The sequence below is a fragment of the Anabas testudineus genome, chromosome 17 (assembly GCF_900324465.2).
Source record: "Anabas testudineus chromosome 17, fAnaTes1.2, whole genome shotgun sequence".
Taxonomy (NCBI): domain Eukaryota; kingdom Metazoa; phylum Chordata; class Actinopteri; order Anabantiformes; family Anabantidae; genus Anabas; species Anabas testudineus.
The window spans coordinates 5,369,124-5,386,318 of record NC_046626.1 but is presented as its reverse complement, the minus strand read 5'-3'; the positions used below and the strand labels follow the sequence as shown (position 1 = coordinate 5,386,318).

Below are 17,195 nucleotides of genomic sequence, written 5' to 3'. Positions count from 1 at the left end.
TAGTATTTCCTAGGATAAAATAGGCCATCACCTATAGCCTGTTCTTTTATACAATAGTTGAGGGGATTCATTTTAAACACAGCTATCATACGGAAAGCAGATCTCATTTAACCACAGACTGAAAATGATGGGAAAGATATGTCTAAGTTTGTTCAAGTGTGTGACAAGGTGAGTCACTGAGTAAAACATAAGGTTAGCAAAAAATGGCTTCTCCATATATCACTTTCACAGCATGTAGGATATCAGATCACTTATGTCAGCTCGGATGAGTATGGACGTAGTGTGTTTTTTTTAGTGTAAGGTGTCATATTTGGGAGGGTTATAAAAGGACAGAACAGACAGTGAAACGGAGAATGCCACAAACACACGGTGGGATGAAGTCTTCTGATGTCCATTTTCACAAGGAAAGAATCTGGTTTGGAGTTTGAGGATTATTGTTTGCATGCTGGAATCACTGTGATTTTCTGATCAAGGAATCTCTCTGTGTTTGCTTCACTGACACCGTTATGGCTTTAGAAGATATTTGCAGTTCTGGTAAGACTGCTGGGAGTCAAAAGTGGTATTCTACTTCACCTTTAGAAGATCTATCTGATTGTATGACTGACTATTACAACTTTGGATTGAGGAGACCAAAGACATCTAAAAGAAATAATGGGGTCCCACTACAATTTTTTCTACCAACTTTACCAGTCTCTACCCCTTCCAACCACAGACCTTTGTTGTCTTCCTCCCCTTCAGAGACAGTCCACAGACCTTTCCGTCTCGCTCATGGAACAACAACCCTTGGTTTCATCTTTCAAGGTGGGGTCATTGCAGCTGCAGACACACGTGCCAGTGCTGGGGGGCTTGTGGCCTGCCCGGCTGTACATAAGATCACCCCTATTCACTCTCACTTGGTCGTCACCTCCTCTGGTAGTGGTGCAGACTGTATGTTGTGGGAGCGAATTTTGACCAGAGAGATCAGACTCTACCAACTGCGGCACCGACGGCGCCTGCCAATACACGGTGCTGCCAAGCTCCTCTCATTTATGCTACACCCCTTCAAAGGGACTAATGTGTGTGTGGCCCTTACACTCTGTGGATGGGATAAAGAAGCAAGTAACGCTGACTGTACAATGAGCTCAGAAGACTCCTCAGCTGGCTCCTCAGCTGATATCAGTAGGCAAAATGTTCCTGCTATGTCACGTTCTGCATCCCCTAACAGTGGTCCTAAGCTGATATATGTGTGTAGCGATGGTGCCCGACTGCAAGGGGATGTCTTTTCTGTGGGATCAGGTTCTCCCTATGCTTATGGGATCCTGGACAGAGGGCTGAAAGACAGTTTGAGTAAAGACGAGGCCGTCTCCTTGGCAAGAGAAGCTGTGTTCAGAGCCACTCACAGGGATGCCTACTCCGGGAACAATGTAGACCTCTACCACATCACAGCCCGGGGATGGGAGAAAAGAGAGAGGGAGGACCTAAAAGAGGAATATTATAGAGACATGAAGAGGAAGGAACATAACGTGAATGAATGAGTGAATTGAATGTTCCTGGTTGTAAAAAGTTTATGTGTGGGAGTAGGGTTTGTAATAAAATGACTGGCTTTGACTTAGACGAGTTGCTCATAGGTATTTCCACATATTTTACAGACACTACAACAGCGCATGGTGTAGCCTTGAAGTGCTGTTCTGCATTTGCCTTGCTATCCGTTTGTCTGGCTCAACTGCAGCAAAGCTCCAGTCCGCCGCAGACACAGGGGGCGCTGTTTGTTTCTGCCGCTACAGCTAATAAACATTTCGACCCGTCCGCGGCGGAAGTTGCTTGCTCACCAGACACTTTGACAAAGATGGCTCTTGCAAGTGTGTTGAACAGTGATTGTGCGGATTTTCCACTTGATAATTTTCAGCCTTTTGCGTTTGGTTGTGAACCCGGACCCAGCGGCCTGGGTTTCGATGGGACGCCGAGAGACGGCCTCAGTTTTTCCGTTAGAAACCCGCTGTGTGCAGTGGACGAGGATGGCGTCGAGAGGAAAATAGAGTTTCTGCATGGAACCACCACATTAGCGTTCAAAGTAAGTTAACGAGCAGATAATTGTAGCTAGCTGGGAGAACACACACCCAACGACTTGTACAGGTGTCAAAATAAGCGTCTGATAAATAATACGGACGTCAAAGGTGATGCCTTAGAGCCACTGGGACGCTACTGCTTCAAGTTAGCATGCTAGCGCGGCAACAAAACGCTTCATCATCACAGATAATAAGACAGCCATTCGCGATGGTTTGTGTTCAACATGTCTGACTACAAGACTAATCTTGTAAATGTAAGCTGGTCACCTATAGTGGTAGTATATCAGTACATCCCATTATACTGTAAAGATCAAAATATGTCTCAAAAAGCAATATGTTTATTTGCACTTGAGCAATGTACGAAGAAGAAACACGTTCTGTAAACTGCACCTGTACCACATGTATTTTATGTTTTTTTTTTTAAAATTAGTAATTCATTTTTTTTGTATAAATTACTCACAAGTAGGCTTTTGTTCTCGTATACTGTTCATTTATGATCATCAGGTTACATAGGTGTGTGATTTACTTGATGATATAATAGTCTGGTTGCATTTCTGTTTTGGAATAACTGGATATAATAAAGAAGTGAATAAAAGTCCTTCTTTTTTAAAGTGTAATGTGTCCATATGAATTTTGTTAATCACGATTTGATACCTTGGACAAACCTAATTAAACAGTGGAAATTAAATATTCAGTGAAATAGTTTTTTTTTAAACGTATGTTTAGGATATTTTGCCTTGATTTGATAGTTTATTAGAGTGGCAGATTGGTAACAAGGGAGAAGAGAAGGGGTATGACATGCGGGAAAGGTCACGCTACTTACTTGTGCTGCAAAGACTTTGATTAAAATGAGTCCAGGTGGGTTTATGTTTCACTTAAGCGATTAAATGAATAGTTATTTTCAAATTATCATCACATCTTGTGAAAACATAAAAGCCAACAGTGAATTTTATGCTACTAATAAGGTTGTGTAACAGCCTTGTGTGGATTGTGCCTCTGCGTTGCATAACCTCATTGATGTCCAATCACTGTTAAAAGCACATTAGAGCCATTTTGCTTTGGTGGGTGATGTTTTGCTATTACAATGAAAACAGCCATTACAGCTTTTTCCTCTCAGTCAGTGAAATGGAGCACGGCATTGTAAATACTGAACAACATCCTTGCTGTTGGTTTTAGTTTTTTCAAGGGATTTGTTGATATAAAGAAAAGATAAAACAACACCATCTTTATCCTTTAATCCATGAGTCGGGTGGGGGGTGCTGCCTCGTGAAAATCTCCCTCGCATACGTCTTCCTCTGCCTGGCCAAATATGTTGTCTTCACATTAGTACAACGCTGCTGTTGTGACTGTCAGTTCACTGATGGAGGATTTTAGAGGCAAGAGCAAAAGTCTTTCCTCTTATCTTACAGCTTTCTTGCAGAGCTAAATCATATATCGCATCTCTCCGACAGCTGTCGGGTTCCAGCACATTTCCACCTCGTATACACAGAAATAAAGGATGCTAAAAGAAACAGAAATGTGCACTTGCATAGATTTATTAGTTACCAAACATAATTTGGAGTCATTGCTCTGCTGTAATGTCTTTCTCCTCTCCTTCTGTCTCCTTCAGTTTCAGCATGGTGTTATTGTTGCGGTGGACTCTCGTGCCACGGCCGGTTCATACATCGCCTCTCAGACAGTGAAAAAGGTTATTGAGATCAATCCATACCTGCTGGGTACCATGGCTGGAGGAGCTGCAGACTGTAGTTTCTGGGAGCGTCTCCTGGCACGCCAATGCCGCATTTACGAGCTTCGCAACAAGGAGCGCATCTCTGTGGCAGCTGCCTCCAAGCTCCTTGCTAACATGGTGTACCAATACAAGGGCATGGGACTCAGCATGGGTACCATGGTGTGTGGCTGGGACAAGAGAGGCCCAGGTAAATACAGCTATACATGGCATGCACATCTGGCATATGTCTTTACATAAGTATTTGTTTACTGAATCAAATTAGCATTTGTTTCTAGTATATTGCATACACTTTTAAGTATAGATTTCATTTATTTAATTCTATTTTAATTTGCTCATTTAATTTAATTTCCATTTTTTCTTTATTATTACCTTCTTTGAGCTGCCAAAAATGAGGATTTACTGCTTTTTTTGTTTTATCTGACAGTAAAATAAGGCCTTTAGGTTTTGAAATGTCAATCTACTCAGAGGGATAGCTGGAGATGAAGAGGTAGAGTGATTTCCCCTCAATTGTGAGGTCAGAGGTTTGATTCCTGCCTTCTCCTGTCTTACGCTGAAGTGTCCTTGAGCAAGACACTGAATTGTGTGAGTGTGTGTATGGAAGAGAAGCAGTGTAAAAAACCTATATGTTTACCTATAAGGTAAAAAAGTATTATGTAAGTGCAGTGCAGACCATTTATATTTTAATATTAGCATGTTTTCACCTATCGCATTAGTAAAAATATTTCAAATTAAACAGAAATTAACAAATTAAAAATCCTCTCACTTCCTTTAGCATCTCATAACACTTTTATTAGGATAAAAAAAAAAATTGGTAATATGAAGATGGTTTTGAACATTCTGAGTATATTTGACCATTTTCTGATCCTGAGGATTGATCAGTTCTAATATTTCAAATTAAACAGAAATTAACAAATTAAAAATCCTCTCACTTCCTTTAGCATCTCATAACACTTTTATTAGGATAAAAAAAAAAATTGGTAATATGAACATGGTTTTGAACATTCTGAGTATATTTGACCATTTTCTGATCCTGAGGATTGATCAGTTAATCACCAAAGCACCTACAGCTGATAAATTGTTAGTTGGAGCCATATACTACAATGCAGTATGCATTAGAGTCAAAAGGAGGCATAAAAGTATTTAAAACTGTAACTTCTGTCCTCTAGAAAGTTTTTATGGTAAGGTTTTCAATATGCTTATTCTGTATTTGTTCATCAGTTCAAAATCTTTAGCATCTGTTAGGCTATTAGCTACTTACCACATATGTATTCTTGCTCCAAGCAGGCTAAACAAACACACACAGTAACCCTAACCCTTTGTAAATGCACAGATTACATGTCCATTGTGCTTGTATACAATTATGCCCCAAATTTTGAGCTATTCTACTTAAAAGTGCAGTTAATCTTTAGTTTGCAATGTTATGTAACTGCAGTTAGTAGTTTCTTTGTTTATATGAAAGAAATTACACACCTAATTATCAAATAATTTAAATACATTAAGCATGTAAAGATTTCTTGCAGACAGGACTGTTAACTCATGTGGCTTTCCATTTGTATGTGTTAGATTTCAGTAGAACACACACTTGTAGTTTCCAGAAATGCCCACTAGGTGATACTGCAACCTCTCTTATGCTCTGCTCCTGTTTATACTGTAAGCTGTAGCTTTTGGATGCCACGCAGTGTGAGGCCATACATCACAGAAGGTGTGCTTAAAGAGTCCGCCACAGTGACACAGTAATGGGAAATCGATGAGGCTGGGACTGCGGGCCAGGGAGAGTGCGGCAGAATGATGGACGTTGGGTCTCAGCCCCGGACAATTGGGTCGCTTGCATAATGTCCGTACACCCTCTGGGATCGATGCCAGCTTTGTCTGGAAAGCAGAGAAGTCGGTGTGAACAATGATGGCCTACCGCTATGCCAACAAATGTAAATGACACATGTTAAATCTTGGGCAATCAATTGGGGCAATAATGACGCTTGCATAAGTTCAATATGTGTGGGAGCTTTGGCATGGACCCTACAAAACCAGTGATTGAATGTAGAGGTAAATGTCATGTAAATTAAATCAATCGCGATTAGGTGGGAAGCTCATTAACTGTCTACAATCATGTCAAGAGCACTAATCCCCCTGATGGAGTGTCTTAAGCTGTGCCAAATAAATTAGGTAAAAACTATGTTGAGGAGCTTGACAAATATCGCTCAATGTAGAGACATAATGTTACGACACTTATAGCTGATTACGCTAAACGGCTTCAAATGTGCACTAAGAAAAGTGACTGTTCGGTGCAGCATCCTGTGCTGGTCCCTACAAGGAAGTGAACATCTGTAGTAAAGTAATAGGTGATGAAGTGGGATGTAGCCCCATGACTAAAAGTCAAACTGTGAGTGGTGTGAGACATAGTCAGGGAGGACCCATGTGGCTGTCAGTGTCACAGCCTCCCCCAGGAGAGTGACGCAACAACTCCCCCCCACCACGGTGTTCAACTGCTGCTCTTGTTTTATTTTATTTTAAACTCCTGATACAGCATTGCATCATAGTAGGACAAATGATAGACATACAACGGCGTATTAGATGCTGGCCACCCATCCTCACCTACTCCAAAATGCTGTCAGTCCAGCAGCTGCACGGGCTGCTGTTTAAAAAAGCCTCCTTAAGCACCTGTCACTTGATTGATGGAGCGGAAGGAGCCTCACTTGGCTCCCACTGCTGCAGTGCTCCACAATACAGGCAGCGTGCCTTCTGCTTTAATGTGCTCCTTGTGAATTTTCGTCATCTGCATGTGTTATTATTTTTTTTTTGGTCATCATTGTTTGAGGTGCAGAGACTGTTAAGTGATATCACATTGCTTTACAAAGAACCCAGGTGTGGTTGCAAAGGAATGCATGTGGAAAGTATTTTGTGGTGCCGCTCTGCTTCTATACTTGGACCTCCTAAAGAGTCCTCATCCACCTCCATCAACTGTGCTACTCAACACAAGAGGCTGCCTTTACAACTCTCTCTGACTGCCTATTATGTTTTTAACGAGTCCGTTACAGTTTTCAAGAGGAACAGGCAGGTCTCAGAATGGCAAATTACCCCCATGCATAGGCAGGCACAGGATGATTATCATGGCAAGCTAACGACAGGCTGAGGAAGCTGCAATTTGCCAGTTGAAAGCAATGGTAAGCTTCTTTTTTCAGAAAAGTAAGTGGCTCTCTATCCCTAATAGACTGTCACTAGTTTAGCTGAGGAACTCTGCAAGCGAGGATATGCAATCTGAGGGCATTTTGAAGTGTTTTTTAATGTGGGAGATGAGCGATAGCAGTGAATATTAGACAATTTTATATGCATGTGTCTCTGTTTCTCTGTGTGAGTGTCATTTTCACAAGTTTCGCGTTGTGAAGCGCTATGAAAAACATGCCTTTTCGTAGGCTGTCTTTTTACCATCTGCAGGCTGGCAGTGGGCGAGCTCACAGGCTGGAGTTTCACGTCACTCTGGGATCAGGCCTAACAAGTGTGTCACAGCACAGGAACAAAATGTCTCACGTGTCTCTGAAGCAGGGTGTGGAGAAAACTGTCCCTCGCAGGGCACAGACCATTATGGATCTGCAGTTCACATTGGAGCACATGTTTTCCTCACGGTGTAATTCAAGTGTATGGAGGTGAAGGACAAGTCTGCAGGCAAGTCTGGTTATGTGTGGAAGGAGACGAATGTGCCATGCTCGTCTGATGTCCACAAGATGTGAGCACACCGTTTTGTCCTCGCTCTTGAGCTGCTAGGTGCAGTTACCTGTGCAGCTAGAGTTGCGGGTCGATAGTTAATTTTTAGTGTGTTTGCAGGGATCAATAAGGCCCTGAGAAGGGGCCCCTGGGCACACAGCGATGTGGCCCGTGCCTCGTCAGCAGGTTCTGCGGCTGGCTTCGTTTTACTTGAAGAGGATGCAGCTGTTCATATCTGCCAGCCTTACTTCACATGGAGAGGTTGCAGCTGTTCATATTCTCTCTTGAGGACATGGTGTGTGTGTGTGCGCGTGTGCACGCACGCATACATGTTTTGTGTGTGTTTGTTTGCCCGAGCACAGTGGTGTTAGATATACACCATCTCAGTTTTTCTGACAAAATGCAACACCTGAGTCAGGGGATGGAAGGATGCTTTACACTGTTTCATCCTATTGACCTTGCTTTTGTACTTTCTCCTCAGGGCTGTACTACGTCGACTCTGAGGGGAACCGTGTCTGTGGCGACCTCTTTGCTGTGGGCTCCGGCTCCATGTACGCCTATGGTGTGATGGACAGCGGGCTGCGACAAGACCTGACCGTGGAGGAAGCCTGCGAGCTAGGTCGCCGCGCCATCTACCAGGCCACATATCGTGACGCCTACAGCGGCGGGCAGGTCAACCTGTACCACGTCCACAGCAATGGCTGGACCAGGATCTCCCAAGATGATGTGCTCATGCTGCATCAGCAGTACAAGGATCAAGCATAGTCATGAATAGGGAGGGTTAGGAGTTTATTGTAGTATCTGATTCTGTTTAAGATGTTCTGAAATGTCAGTAGGGCTGACACGTGAATAAAAAGGACTTATCTACAGATTTCCACTTGTATCGCTTCTGTGAACCATTTCTACTTGTTGCTAATCTAAAGCTTTATATTGTACATTTTTAACAATACCAGTGAGCTCCACACTCCCGCACAGAGTACGATTTGAGGGTCTGCAGCGAGGGGGCAGATGACTCAAACATGCTTTAATACAGTGTGGGAGTAGTGTGGTGCTTGCCCTACATACATTTCATTTGGATCTCACCCTGGGAAACTACATGTTCTTTCTCAATAAAACCTGTCATGTTCTGTTGTTTTTTTTATTTTTCTTTCTTTTCCGAGAAAGCGTTGCTTTGTCGACAGCGCTGCTCGTACCTTTTTGGTCAAGATGCAGGATGGTTACATTTTTCAGGGTTTATTCTATGTAAATGTGTAGGCTTACCGCCTCATCCTCCCATCCTCTCCTCGGTTTGTTTACATTTCAGTCATCTGTTGCCCCAGCTGTTGGGATTCAGAGGTACATTCAGCCTATTTTGTCTCCTCTATATGTTATGCAGTTATTAGCACCAAGTAGCACTGTCTAAATAGCACTATTTAATTGCATACCACCAGCCTCAGTAATTGTGCCTCCTGAGTTGTAACAGTGTGTTTTCTTCCCCTCATTGATAATGTTCCTTTCCTCTGCACAATGCACAAATACGTCTTTTAATTGGAAGGGGAAATTTATTCTTTAATTCCTCCTTGACACACTTAGCTTCTCACTGCGCAATGTTGTGTGCCACCCTGCCACGGTGTTTTACAATGTAACGACCTGAGCTGGCAGTGTGTGCCCCTCCAGCGGGTTTTATGGTTGGGAGTAAACACTAATAAAGGGGATGGGGTAGACATGTGAAGCCAGTGTGCTTTCGAAATCGTGGTTAAAAACTAGTTTCACAGGTGACTAGTTAGCAGATGGAATAGAAATGGGATTTCGATAAATAGAAATGAGCGGGCCTCGTCTGTGATGGTGCTCTTGGTAAATGAAGTGATTGGAATTGCACTGTGAATAGAAGCAGGTAATGACAGTGACTATGTGCCCATTAAGACATGCTAAAAGTGAATCAAGTGTTGAAAAAAGAATTAACACTTTAGAGTAAAGTCCTAGAAATATGCTACAACCCTGGTTTAAGGGGTTAAAGAAATGTTGTCCCCTCTGCAAATAGCTGGGCCATGGATCCAGCACCATTAACTAACCAACATACTGCCGCTGTCATTTACGTATTGTATAGGAAGCCTTTCACTGATTAAAAATCGCCTGCTTTTAAAGGCTACATTTTTAGTCCATAATTGCTTGTTGACATCCTATTTGAAAAAACACACACAGTGGATTGTGTAAATAGTGACGATTTGACCAGGAAACTTGAAATCCTGTTTTTCTAATGCACTGATTACACCACACGTTCAACACGCAAGTGGCATTTTACCGAGAAACATCACAGCTACACCTACTGATTGTCAGAGATCAAACTTATTAACTTGATTTTATAACGGATACAATTAAACTAATAATAATAATAAATGAATAATAAAAACTTGTTTAAAAGGCATACCAAAAAAGCTTTTTTGAATCATGGAAACAGATTTAAGACAAGTTTAAGGTGATCTCAATTGTCACTTGGGTCAGGCTGTTCAGGGCTTTTAGTAGTTATGAGTAAAACTGTATTGTTAAAAGAACTGATCACGCCACAAAGCGTCATTTGGTGTTTTTGTTCAACGTAAACCTAGCAACTCGATTTAAAGTTTATTAAAAAAAAACTCTTTCTCCAAGCCGGGAGTACAACAACCCAGTCACAGTGATAAAGGTGTAAAAAACAACTTTGAAGTTTTTGGTCACATAAAAGGAAGTGTAGTGGTAACATCGCCGCCCGCCAAGCAGCCTACATCCAGTAGGGGACCTCAGGCAAGACCCCCCTCACACTTACCCTGCCTTTGCCTTGTACCGCACTTGTAAATCGCTCTGCATGACAGCATCTGCTAAATGTAATATTTGAACTGATGCAGGATTGCACTATACACGTAATGTATTTAAACCCGTAATCAAAGGATGACATCAACATTTTAACATTGTGCAAGGATGGTTACAAAATGAGTAGACTTCCAGATTTAGAGAACAGAATAATTGCATTGTCTGCACAGATGATTAGCATCTGTCTCATTTCTATTTTACTTGGTAAAACTGTGAGACATCCACTGATGGAGGTTATGGAGGCTCTCTTGAGTCCTTTGTGTTTTATTTATTTTTTGTTTTTTTGCAGGGTCGCAGCTTTGACAAATTCTGTGTAACATCGAAACTGATAGGAATACAGCATTGCTTATTTTTCTTTTGTGGTGGTTCATAGCTTTTGCATAAAAGGCATCAATGTGCTCTAGATGTACACCTTTCGGAGTCTTCCAGCAGTTGTGTGGTTCTTGAGGAGACTTCGTTGATCCCCTGGTTTTCACTCTTTTGCGCCACCATTAATCAGCAATATGATACTTGATTTATGACCAAATAGCTGTAAAACTCTGGAAAAACAAACTCTGTCAGCCTCAGCAAGGAGTTTCTTGCTAATTAGCAAACGTTTTTTCATGTTTAACTCAAAGCACCATGCTTAACTACAGGTTCACAAGGCATGGCTGTAGAAACGTATGCTACCTAATTAGTTAGTCTTGGCATACATACAGTATGTACAACCCAGTGCGACGCTAGGATCACCCAAGAGAGAGAGAGACTCTCTAAAAGTGTGCGCCCTTACTCCATTTGTAGGCTTCGCTGAGTCTTTACCACTGTTTACGACAGCTCAGACTCTTTATACCCTGCCTTTGAATGTGGCCCTTTGCAGCAAGGAAAAAACACTTTAGCCTCTATACATGCTCAGAAAACAGTGTATGACCTTCGTTGTTTGAAGCATGCTGAGTCCTTAAGTAGCTCTTGTTTAGGGGCTTTGTTTTTGTTCACAGCTTAGGGTTTATAGGCCCGTAGTTACCTGTGTGGATGTACCTGTCTGCTCTTATGACTTGTCTACTCATGTATAGAAGAATCGCTTTTCACCCCTATTTCTCCACCACGCTTAGACTCACCCGTCCTGTCTGCGCGCGTGACCTTGGCACCGGGCCATCAGACTGTAGGCGCCGTGCTTCCAACGTAGACGTACCTCGATGTCTGGCATCGAGATTGCAGGTTGTCAACAGGTATTTTCGGAATAGCTGCTATTATCAGTACCAGCTTTCAGAATATTTTCACAAAGCTTTGCACTCGGGGCAAGATGGTGACACTCTGGGGAGGCATTACAAAATGAAGAAAATTGCTTTCCTTTTTTTCTCCTAAATTAGACGGAATGCTATGAAAAAGACCAGCTGGCGATATTGAAAGGTGCCAGCACAATGAATTTCACGCTGTCAGAAAATAACCCCCGTGCCCACATTATGCCATCTGTCAGGTGGTCACGTGTGACTTGGCTCCAGGACACCAGATCGTAGTCCTAGGGCTGCCCTGACAACCTTTTTTTTGGAGGGGGATTCGCACACACATTTCACCTATGAGGTGTTATTCCCAATGATTTGCTGCTAGGACTTTGTAATTGGATCTTCAAAAGAAAAAAACACTCATTGCAAGGGTGCACGCCTTTGATGATTGAGTATCTAGCAGCCATTGTTTATTCCTGTTGATGCTGTACCCTGATGGAAAAACAAATGAGAAGTCTATTTGGTTTGGGTAATGACTCCCGGCTGACTGCCTCTTGTCCACCCCGAAGGCTCTCCGGGTGTCGTATAATCAGTACACCCAAGTCCTTAAATGCGTGCCAGTTCTGACAAACAACAAAGCTGGCATGAAGATAATTGCGTTTGTGCTCCCCATGCTTCCTTTTCCTCGCTGGGGCAGGAGGCAGCCGCTGCCTCGCCTTGTCTGAGAGGTGCTGTTTTTCATCCCTTGTGATGACAGCTCTACTCTTGTCATTCCCGTGCTTTCCATGGCCGACTCACTCTACTCCAGACTTTTTTTTTCTTCTTCTTCTTTTCGCACCCCCCCTTTCCCTAGCAATGTTTTTGGCAATTGCTTTTTTTCTTGACTCGATTAATTCAGTGACACGAATGAATACAGCCCGGGAAAGTAAACAGTGCGGCCCTTGAGTTCTGTCCAATCTGAGTCAGTACTCGTCCGTATCCCCACCAGGCACTTAGGAGCTTCTGCCAGCACCGCTATTGCTGCTCTTGATAATGATGATCATAAGGGTGATGGTGAGGATGAGGAGGATGATAGCCCCTACTATTAGTGCTGACTGTGCCTCAGGAGGCCCGAGGCGGTCGGCTGTTTATCCCCTGTCATGACACCTGACTGTATAAATGGGGCCTGTCTGTTTGTTTTATCGTCAACAGCGCCAGGCCTTGCCTTCCAGGCAAACAGAGACAGGGTCAGGGAGACTACAGCTAAAGACGTGGCAGTAAGAGCGATGGTGGCTGCCACGGTCACTTCACTTACTCTCTTGTGGCTCCTGGCTTTTTTATATTGCACTGTGTCCTTTAATACGTGGTGACGAAGTCCCTCGGGCTAGAGAAAAGTGAATTGCGGATTCTGTTGTTTCACAGTATCAATAGGCTGTTTTTTCCCAGACTTCTTGCTGTTTTAGTGGCGGCTCGGTTATGGTTATGTGAGCAGTTACATTTGTTTCGGTGACGCACCATTACAAGACGCTGTATTTTTCTTTTGACTGACCTTCCTTCTATAATCGTTATTTGTCGAAATTTGGAATTGTGGCATGCAGAGGCTGTCATTTCTATTTATCAGCTACTGTCTAAAACGCTCCATAATGTGGAGACGACATTATGCTGCATTTGAGTCTCAGCTCTGTTAGAAGAGTGCAACACTACCCTGTGTTTTTTTTTTTTTTTATTGGTTTGAAGTGTCGCTCAAAGCTGCGGGCTTTTTGACAGAGTAGCTGGTCCCAGCGGAAGACCCAACTCAAGAGGAACAACTCTGCCAAGCTTGAAGGCTTAAAGACCCCCCCCCTTCTCTTATTTTCTCTCCCTTTTTCACCTCTGTCCATCCATTTTCTGTTCTATATTTTGTCTTAAGCCCCCTGTCATGCCCTCGGCCTGCTGCCCACTTCCCTCCAGCCTGATCCTGCTCTGATCAATGCTACATTCCTCCCCTGAACAACACCAACAGGGAAGTGGAGGCATTAATTACCCACCCCAGAGCTCGTTACCCGGGCTCAGCCCTCTCAGCTTCCTGACTCTTCACTAACTCTGCTATTGTAATTCAGCTGCGGTCCCAGGACGTGAGGGTAATGAAAGAGGGTACCCGTCCAAACGGACGATCGCCCACTGATAGATGATCCACTGGGCCAGACGTGACGGAACTGACGTGAGGGAGCCGGGAGTGACTCCGCAGTGATTGACACACAGCTTTGGCACCGGGATTATGTGTGAGAGAAATAATTTATTACTTTCTCCTCTGTAGCAGAAGCGAATGCCAGAAATGAGTAATGACCTCTTGGAAGTTCAGCTTCTCTGATCGCAAACAATAGCCCCAGTTGTCACTGCTGTGGAAATGACAGAATTGATGGCGTTATGAGAATGAGAAGCTAATGGACTAAATCATGGAAGTGGCAGTTTAATTAAATATCAGGACCCTGCTATGAACAACATTTTAACATCTGATATGTTCTCACTGATCAACATTGTTCTTAGTTGTGGTAAAAGAAAATGAAGCTGAGCTGTTCTTTCTTTCCTGCTCCTTCAGTGTATCCCCCACTATCTCGTCACCACTACTTCCCTTTGCCCTTTTCTCTGACAGTTTGAGTGCCAAAGACTGGAGTGTCCAGTGTATTTCAGCCTCTGATGTTTTCATGTAAGCACTGCATTGAAAAAAAAAAAGTTTGTTTGTTTGGCCTGAAGCACTTCACACCATCCACCATTTTTGTCATAGCCTTCAGTCTGTTAACTGTCTCTCCCTTGATCAGCAACATTTTCTTATTCCCCCGATGCTATATTGTGTATCTGCCCCACAGCTTTCCACCATCCAACCTGTCTTCCCTCTCTCTTCACTTTCCCCTTTTTGCCCCCCCCCCCCCTTCCATGCCTTTCTTTGCTCAGGACCGATTCGCTCTCATTACACTGATGGCCCTGATGATTCAGTTGAATGGTGCACTCTCTCCCTGGTGCTTCTCCAAGGCCTTTTCTCTGCAGCCTGCTCATGCACCAGCACTCAGCGGTGACAGAAGCCTCGGTTCTTTCTCTGTGAGCACAATGACAGCACGGCACCTGCTGCTCAGCCTCATGACCTCTTGATATTATCACGTAGGTCACGGGGATTTGTGTTCTGATGTGTGCTTTATTTAACTAATACTCTCCAGGTGTAAATGTTGAGGCAGAACCACAGAGCAAACACAGATGCAGTGAGGAATACTCAGACCCCAGCTATGTAGAGCACAGACAGCCATCCAAGGGTAACTATGTGGGCGTTTGTAATAAGGTGGATGTGAATTTTTTGTTTAACCTGTTCATGTTTCTCACACTGAACAAGTCTATTTATCTCAGGTACAGGTCTTTCTCCCCTTTGATCTTGGCACTAGTCAGAGAGCAGCAGCACTGCTACCTGAGCAATAACAACCTTCTATTATTCTTCCTTAATGGTGTATGTTTCACACATTCAGAATTACCTGCAGTGTAGCTGAATCCGACTGACTCTGATTACTGCTACTGCACTTTGCTAAAATGCAGATGCTGCAGGCTCAGTCGGATTCTGTGTCCCATTCCTTTGTCACTTTAGAAGAGTATCCTACCTATTTACATGTACATTTACATTTAGCAGACACCTTTATCCAAAGCGACTTACAAGGTAAAAGACAAAGGCAGAGTGAGCATAAGGAGGTTTTACCTAAAGAGACCCCTACTGGAGGTAGGACACAGCCGGGATTTGAACCCCTGTCTCCCATATAGAGTGTTGCATTGCACTGCTGTCAAACTCATCACGGTGCAAGTAATGATGCACCATGTTTTTTTAACACATACGTTTCCTGGCACTTGTATTACTCAGAAAGCATCTCAATTGCAGACAGTCAGAGATTTCAGTGGGTTTTGCTAATAATGGCTAATGTTGCCTGGAGCTTCTAGCCTCAAGCAGAGATGGGGAGCGAGCTACAGAAGTCGGTAAAGCTAATTTCTTTGAAGCTGCACATCCCCACGCCTTCTTTTATTTCCAAACATGTAGTCTTCAGCCCCTAGGCTGACTTAGTGACATCATTTGAGCCAATTTGCCAGATTTCACATAGCTCTCTATGGGGCCATTTACTTTATATGTAGACCTGTAAACATACTTTGATATGTAAACATGGTGGTGTACCCCTTAATTTGGAAAAAACAGGATTCAACGCTGGCTGACACATACAGTAGCTTTGGCTTTTTGCACACTCTATCTTTGGGGGTTTATTTATGGAGATGTAAATGGAAAAATTGCCATCTGAAATCACCAATCTGCACTTATCCCACAATGACAAAGCAAAAACATGCTTTTAGAAATTTCTGCAAATTGAATAAAAATCAAAAACTGGAATCGCTCATCTTGAAAAGTATTCTTATCATCTGATGTGGTACTCATGTTACCAGGCCTGTTTAGCTTGTGTGGTGTTGTGTTCGTTGACTGGTGCCCACCCCTGGCAAAGGGAATTGACTGGACATACAGTAGCTTAGAAAAGCACACACCTTTCCAAGCCACGATGTGCAAAAGACACTCTGTAGATCTCTGCAGTGAAGTTATAGTGAGGCATGAGTGTCCCCATGGACCACTGTGGCCTTAGTAATTGCAAAACTGAAGATGTCTGGCCAAACTGAATAACTAAGAAAAACGGGACTTGGTCAGAGAGGTGACCAAGAACACAAGGGTCAGTCTGAGAGATAAGAAACCTAGTGGACGAACATCCATCTCAGCAATACTTCATCAATCAGGCCTTTGTGGTAAAGTGGCTAGACTGGAGCCAGACAGTAAAAGCCTTTCAATGCAAAAAGATCAACTGAAATAATGGAGCATATTTTAATGAAGAAGGTGTTTAGGACTCTACTCACAACAATCCACAGACAGTCGATCATGATGTGAGGGAACCAAAGTTCAATTAAGTTCAAGTAATTGACCCCTTTAGGGAGAACTCACATTTATGAAGAGAACACCAAGCACTGCTGGATGAATGCAGCAACGACGACGACCTACGAAGGCAGGTTCTTCGAGGAAATCTCCTCTAGAGTACATGAGACTTTTCAGCACCAGAGAACACAGCTAAGACAGTGCTAGAGTGGCTTTAGGACTACAGTCTCTAACTGTCCCCGAGTGGCCCAACCAAAGCTCAGACTGAAACCACAGGACACAGTAGAGAGACCTGAAGATGCAGTGCACAGAGGCTTCCATGCAAACTGATGGAGCTTGAGAGGATATTACCAGGAAGAAGGGGAGAAACTTCCCAAATCCAGGTGTATAAAGCATGTAGAGCTTTACCCAACAAGCTGTGAATACTGCCAAAGGGGCCTCTACTAAGGATCTGCATGCTTTTGTAAATGTGAGGTTTCTGCTTTTGCCTTAGACTGTTCTTCAAGAGGCCCGAGGAGTTTGACATTTTTATTTCCTTACATGGAAATATTGGTTGCAGAGTTATATGGGCATAATTGCAGTCTTTTCTATTTAAAATGACAAATGAAATGATACATTTAAAAAATTGTGCAAAAGGTTTAGAAAAGGCTGAATAATTCAGGGAGCCTGAAGACATTTTGAAGCCACTATATTGTCTTGTTTCAATGAAACTATGACAGCTACTGTAATAATGCTATATGATGACTTAAATATTGAAACACTAGGATTCCTAGTTATTATAGCTGCACTATTCAGAGAATTTAAAA

The 17,195-nt window shown here is 43.0% G+C and overlaps 2 protein-coding genes across 2 annotated transcripts; both read left to right on the top strand.

Moving 5' to 3' along the window:
- The first annotated feature begins 506 nt into the window (after positions 1–506).
- Positions 507–1,514, top strand: psmb11a (proteasome 20S subunit beta 11a). The gene is made up of 2 exons (XM_026374734.1): positions 507–534; positions 739–1,514. Exons 1-2 carry the CDS (start codon positions 507–509, stop codon positions 1,512–1,514), a joined length of 804 nt encoding a protein of 267 aa, XP_026230519.1.
- A 280-nt stretch (positions 1,515–1,794) lies between these two features.
- psmb5 (proteasome 20S subunit beta 5) lies at positions 1,795–8,600 on the top strand. Its single transcript, XM_026374735.2, has 3 exons — positions 1,795–2,050; positions 3,655–3,961; positions 7,955–8,600. The coding sequence occupies exons 1-3, from the start codon at positions 1,826–1,828 to the stop codon at positions 8,236–8,238; spliced, it is 816 nt and encodes a 271-aa protein (XP_026230520.2). The 5' UTR covers positions 1,795–1,825; the 3' UTR covers positions 8,239–8,600.
- The last annotated feature ends 8,595 nt before the right edge of the window (positions 8,601–17,195 follow it).

What these genes read in the sequence shown, in the direction of transcription:
- psmb11a (XM_026374734.1), top strand. Translation starts at nt 507, where the DNA reads ATGGCTTTAGAAGATATTTGCAGTTCTG. An exon ending in AGAAGATATTTGCAGTTCTG is followed by an intron (nt 535 to 738) that starts GTAAGACTGCTG and finishes CCTCCCCTTCAG; the next exon opens with AGACAGTCCACAGACCTTTC.
- psmb5 (XM_026374735.2), top strand. Translation starts at nt 1,826, where the DNA reads ATGGCTCTTGCAAGTGTGTTGAACAGTGATTGTGCGGATTTTCCACTT. An exon ending in CCACCACATTAGCGTTCAAA is followed by an intron (nt 2,051 to 3,654) that starts GTAAGTTAACGA and finishes TGTCTCCTTCAG; the next exon opens with TTTCAGCATGGTGTTATTGT. An exon ending in CTGGGACAAGAGAGGCCCAG is followed by an intron (nt 3,962 to 7,954) that starts GTAAATACAGCT and finishes CTTTCTCCTCAG; the next exon opens with GGCTGTACTACGTCGACTCT.